Below are 6793 nucleotides of genomic sequence, written 5' to 3' on the forward strand. Positions count from 1 at the left end.
TGTATTTCAGTTTCGAAGAAAGCATAGGGTGAAAGGTATCTCGCACGGGAAGAAGCTGAGCATTAAAAATTTGGCATTGCCTATTCCGGGGGAACAAAATGAGTGGTTTTGGAATGAAGTGAATATGTCCGGTCTGACTCCCCTCCTGACTAGTGGGTACGAGAACATATCTCACGGGTTTGTTTGTGCGATGACAGAGAGATGGCATGAGGAGACCAGCAGCTTCCATCTACCTGTTGGAGAGATGACCATCACACTAGATGATGTGGCGTGTCTCCTAGGCATCCCCATCACTGGGAGACTCCTTCCTGATAGAGAGTTAACCTGTGAGGAGGGGATAGAGATGATGCAGGCGGACCTACTGTTTACAGAGGAGGATGCCGTTAAGGAGCTGACAAAACAGGATGGTTCTCACATCAGTTTTGGTGTACTGAAGAGGCGATACGAGGAGCTCTTGAATAGGTGTAATCAGCTTATTGAGATTGACACAGTTGAGGAGCAAAACGAGCGAGTTGTAGTTAGGTTGGCCTGCATTAAGGCGTTTTTGTTGCTCTTGCTTGGCTGGACCATTTTTTCCGCCAAGAACAGCAAAAACAGTAATCTTCTTTGGCTGCTTACGCTGCAAGATATGGACTAGTTGGATAGCTGGTCATGGCGTGGGATGGGACTTGCTTTCCTATATGAGCAGCTATCCCTAACCTCCGACTCATATGTTGCCTCCTGTGGTGGTTACATGACATTGCTTGTGGTAATATTTGTTTTTCTTCTTTTTTACTTATTGGATCATAAATGTTTAGTTGTTTGTATAATTCTTGCGGTGATATAAATATTTGTTTCTTTGTGTATGCAGGGATGGACTTTGGCGCACTTCTCGAACATCATTTCGAGGATTGATGATGATGCCTACGACCCTACTGTTTCCCCGCTTGTGAGTAAATGGAAACCTCACAGGGGCTTTACTGATCCGGGACACTACCGAGCTGCCATCGATTCGATGGACCTTTCTCATGTCACCTGGAGGCCGTACGAGAGACGACGACACATCACACCCTTTCAGGATATATGCTGGTACTCCGGATGGATCATGGCCGGCAGAGACAGGATGGTCCGTCACTTGCCAGAGCGGGTTCTTAGGCAGTACGGGTATGTCCAGAGAATTCACAGGCCTCCTACAGACATAGAGGATCTTGCGGCGGATGACGTGGCCCAGGCCTTCACGGAGTTTGCTCTACATGTCCTCGGCCATCAGCATAGGCGTCATCCGGTTCCGGATAATGAGTCGTGGGCTCATACTAGGGGGTACATGAAATGGTTCGTTAGAGTATCACATCCTATTGTGCACCCCCCTGCGGCCATTCCTGACTACGCAGTTGATGCCCCTCCTCGTCCTGTCCATCCTTACGAGGAGGTTCTTGTTGAGCAGCAGTGGGCCAGACATCCTTCCGACCCATACCAGATCATCAGCAACATCAGAGCTAGAGTGGACAGTGCAGTTGGGCATCCAGATGTGTTTGGTAATCCAGAGGTTCTTCGCATCATGCAGGGCATACAGTCTGAGTGGAGCATGCTGCAGCAGGTGCTGACTCCGCGGAGGAGGAGTAAGAGTCCACGGGATGGACCAACATGACTTGTGTAGCTTTTATGACTTGTGTTGTTTTTTTTTTTTCGTTTGATATTTTGTTGGATTTGGTTGTAATCCTGTTACACTTGTGCTTTTTAGCATTTTTATGACATTATCCATTATGTTATTCGCTTATTTTATTTTGTTATTTTTCGTAATATAATTATGAGTTTCTCTTGATTGAATGTATTATTGAATGAATGATGAAAATTCTGTTCTTGAATGAATGTATGAAAGAAGGATTGAAAAAATAGGGAAAAAAGAGGTTTCTGCCTCTTCTGGTTGTATGCACAGAGTGTGCGTGAGTTAACTCACGCAGTGATTAATGGGTGCGCAAGTTAACTCACGCAGTGTTTAACACTTACGTTACTTAAGTTGCACAACGCATGTTACCTAACGCATACATTTACACTTGCGTTAGTTAACATGCGCAAGGGTAAATATGGAAGGGCTGCAGGGTGGGAGCAAAATGTGCTGGGTGGAGAGCAAAATTCCATTTTTTTTCTAAGAGGCCCATCATTCACTAAACCCAAAGAAATAAACACATTTTATTTGAACAATTAATTAAGAAAATTGCTTTTTTGATTCAATAAGTTCCTAAAAACACATGGAAATTTCAGAATTGCCCAAACGGTAGTTAACTACCGTTCAATCTTTCTGGCTGCAGTTAACTACCGTTGGCTCCCAACAGCAGTTAAGTACTATTGGCTAGCTCCCAGCTACAATCAACTACCGCTGGCTCATCTGCACTTAAGTTCGGTTCCTGGCAGAGCCTCAATTGTGATTTTGCGCGTTTCGGTCAAAACAATAAAAAAAATAAAGACTTATTCAAAATGCTACGGAACTTTGCAATTCCTCTATATGTAATATATAAATCTTATGGTATAAGAAATAAAAATATGATGACTAAAGATCTCTTGTTTCCGGACATTTGTATAACATGTGTACAAACTTGACTATGTTTCTCTAGGTAAATATAAATATAGTATGTCATACACAAATATAATTTATTTAACACCATATGAAAAAGTAATATATAAAACTTATGAATAAAAATACTTTGTTGCCCTCAATTTTATATTGCGTACCTTTTCATTTTTATATTGCGCTAACACATGTATCCACTATCTTTTGTGTCTGTGAGTCCACTGTTTTTATTCCGTTTACACATTATCCAAACAAAAAATGATAGGTTCAAGAAAGAAAATGTTACTTTTGAGTAGCAGAGATTTATAAATTTTCTACCAAAAAAAATAAAGAAAAAGTTGGAGTAATTTTTTCACCATATCCATTATATTGTTCTTTTTGTTTAAAGCGACCAATATATGTCTGCTATTGCAGATCATTGTCGAAGGGGCTAATTATGATCAATAAAAATATGTATGATAACTAAACGATAATCTTGTAAATGAAAGGAAAATATGCAAAGGAAATTGAAAGGAATTGTAGAAATGTCACATTGGTCCAATAAGAGCTTGTCTTTTGTATGCTTCCAGTCTAGTTTGGAGAGTTCCAATCCTTTTAGGTCATTTCCCATTGGTATTACCGTCCATTTGCTCCAAAATAAAACCCCTAAAGAATCAAGAGTCTTACAAAATTAACCCATAAAGAATCAAGAGTCTTATAAAAAAGCATCATAAACAGTAACAAATAACCCTCTTGACATAAAAAGGCTCACAAATACAATTTGAAGTTTCAAAGAAAAAAATGATAAGAAAATATAATCATGAAATAGAATATCCAACCTATAAATCATCCACATTTGAGATGGCAATAGGATATCCAAGCTATGTGCACCGACACTGATCTCGATATTGACTCGTTGGCATCGGTAGAAAAAAAAATGAAAATGAGCAAGTGTTGGTGCTACAAATTATTCAAAATCCCCTAGTCTTCCCTTTCATCCCTTTCTTGAGCCTCATATCTCACCTTTTTTGTTTGTTGAAGGAATCTCACTTTTTCTCGCGCCTCATATCTCATAATTGCTGTCATTTACAAATAGTTTGGTTGGATAAAAAAGACTTCACCAAAAGAAGGCAATGTCTTTGTATATGTCATAGAAATAGATTATAGATACAATGATTATTCACGAAAAAAATATAACACTTTTATTAGTAAACTACAAAACCAGTCAAACAATATGAAACTGCACAACCAAAACCGCCAACCGCGAGTTGTCTTGTTTCCATATTAGAGCGTAAACATAAAGTAAAAAGGTAAAACCGAAACCAAGGAAAATAACACGCATTGAAAATATTGCAAACTTGAATTAGAAATTCACAACTTCTTTCCAAACAATTGTACGCAATTACATGAATTCAAAACAGTAAGGAAACCATTGTATCTCTCTTTGTCGCTGGCATCTCTCTTTGTCGATGGCATAACCTTTCCGCCAGCCCCTTCGATGTTCTCGCCAACTACTACATATCACAACATGAAGAAAAGAAAATAAGAAATCAAAAATGTATTTGATCAACTCGTTCCTCAAATGTTTAAAGGTTAGTCAATATCTCAGATCTATCAAACATCCGCTTTTCTCAAAGTCAAAATTAACGATCTCAAAAAACCATGTCTACAATTTTAAGAAACCATTTACTATGACCTCTTATTTGAGGGTTGTAGAAGAATTTCTAAGCAACAAAGTACGCCACAAAAAATCCCTATCACTAAAGAAAAAAAAATTATATCAAATACAATTAGAAAAAAAAGCTACAATATTGGTACTCAATCAATGCATTCTCATTTCCATTGTAATTCTTTTCAAATCGCATCCTTTGAAATCTAAATATTAGACACATTCAACATAAGTGAATCAATCATTAAATTACGAAAGAAATGGGATAATAAAATTAATTGTAAAAACATAATAAGAATACACTCTAAATAAAATTATCAAACCTCTCTCTCTGGTGACGAATCCTGCCCCCCATTCATTCATCATTTTGTGCAACTCTTGTGAAGGTATATAATTAGGTCGCAGCCAAAGCATATCCACCATGTGTCTTCCTATTTTGCTTCTCTTTTTGTTACTCCATTACTCTCTCTATCACTCTTTTGCAGTCCATGATACATTATCTTCCTTTTCACATTGAACATATGATATAGAAAAATAAATGAGACTATAACACATATAATAAGCATCAATAATATATATACCCTTAATTAATAACTATCATAGACACATCAATAATATCTTGATTTCTATAACTTAAATTATTATTGTACATTCTCTATATTTGTCCCATTTATGCTTCAGTGTGTCTTGACCAAAGAATGGTGACACCTAAAGTCTTCATTATCCTTTTTTTTTTTTTAAATCTATGTCCACTAAAGTTGTAAACAAAATAATTAAAAGAATGCTAATTGCAATCAAACACAATGACAATATTCAAACAAAAGGGAAAAAAATTGAATTAACGAAAAACTACTGTGTCTCAATTTATGATAAATACTTAGATAACTACTTGCTAATTTCTCTTTTAATATAGATATCAAGTGACTATGTCGAAGTTGAATATTTAAGCAATTTTTTGACCAATTTTCTGGATTTTCTTACAGCATTTTTCATGACACAATCAGCCTTTACAAGGGGTGTTCTCGACTACACCTTTCAATCAACTCCATTGTGATACGATTATATTCAACCATCATGAACCACCATTCTTCTTTCTTATTCTTTTTGTTGAAGCAAGTATGATCTATCTAGGTACACCAACAAAAACACCGTCAGTAAAAAATATAAAGAAACAATAACACCGTCATTAACTTGCACCTATAGGATTTAAAAAATACTTATGATAATTTATATGAATAACATGTAGAAACAGTATATCCTTTCCAAAAAAAAAATGTAGAAACAATAGTTGATTTGAGAAAACAAAAGAGGGTCTCCCATCCATCTTCCACAAAAGAAAATAACTTGTATCGTTCCGCCATATTGCTTCGACCTTACCCTGTTTTGTTTTAGGAACTGCTTTTCCTTTTTTAATTAAGGGGATTGAAAATAGTTGGTTTACATTTTACTTGCATGATATAAAACTATCAAACGAAAAAGAACTGCTGCCTTTTCTATTTTTAATAAAAAAAAAACTGGTGCTTTGTAATACTAATACTTTTTTGGCTCTCGGAAGTTACATAATTTTGGAAGTTAAAGGGTAATTTTGGAATGGAAAAAAAGGCTACACCAAACTCATGTTTTGCCTTTATTAATAGGTATAGATGAAGAAAATATTCAGAAAAACTTTCAGCCTTCCTTTCTTCTTTAGGAGACCCATCCCTTCTCTAATTTAGGATAATCACTACTTCTCTAACAATCATCTATCATGTTGTTGTTGAAACTAAGATTGGGGTGTTTGTGGTTTTTGAAAAGGTTGATGTTGCTGTTATTGTGATGAAGAAATGTTCTTGTTGTTGATGGCTATATGAGGACCAACATCATTGTTATTTGCAATAAGTAGAAAACAAATTGTTCTTCTAAAGAAAGAAGAAACCAAATTGTTGTTGTTGTTGAAATTCGATTTCCATTTTAGTTTGAAAAATTTGATTAACAATAAACTATAGCTTAGATTTTTAGATTTTCTTATGTAAAAAAAAAATAAAAAAAATTACTTGAGTCCTAGAATAGGTTGTTGGATGATGAATTTTATTGTTGTTTCAGTTTGAGTTTTGAGTATGAAGTTTTGTGTTGCTGGAATTTTTTTGTTTGTTATGGGGATGAAGTTGGAAGATGAAAAGGAAGATGAAGATTATTTGTGATTTTTAATTTTAAGAAATTAAAGAAAAATAAGGAAATATAATATAAATTATCATATACATTGAGTCCATTGTATATTTGTGAGTTCTTTTTAAATCCAACCATTGATCATCAATCTTAAGTGACATGTGGCAAGAGTTAACGGTTTTAACAAAAAAGGTAACGGAGATGACTAATTTGATTAACAGAAGTATAAATACGGGACCAAATTGAGACGTTTTCAACTTATGGGACCATTTCGAAAAAAAGAATTAAGTTAAGGGACCAAACGATGTATTATCCCTTTATTTTTTGTTCAATTTTAGATAAAATTACACAGCATAGGATCAAAACAAGTTCGAAGGTTAAACAACCTGAAAAAGACTTTATAAAGAATGTCACAGATGAATTAGACACAATATAAAAACATAATATGCTAA

The 6793-nt window shown here is 35.3% G+C and overlaps 1 protein-coding gene across 1 annotated transcript; it reads left to right on the top strand.

Annotated features, from left to right (window-relative positions):
• The first annotated feature begins 661 nt into the window (after nt 1–661).
• On the top strand, nt 662–1627 carry LOC146939296 (protein MAINTENANCE OF MERISTEMS-like). The gene is made up of 2 exons (XM_085749760.1): nt 662–748; nt 851–1627. Exons 1-2 carry the CDS (start codon nt 662–664, stop codon nt 1625–1627), a joined length of 864 nt encoding a protein of 287 aa, XP_085605886.1.
• The last annotated feature ends 5166 nt before the right edge of the window (nt 1628–6793 follow it).

The sequence above is a fragment of the Medicago sativa genome, chromosome 3, assembly GCF_051527215.1.
Source record: "Medicago sativa cultivar Bolivia chromosome 3, Bolivia_mono, whole genome shotgun sequence".
In the NCBI taxonomy this organism is placed as follows: domain Eukaryota; kingdom Viridiplantae; phylum Streptophyta; class Magnoliopsida; order Fabales; family Fabaceae; genus Medicago; species Medicago sativa.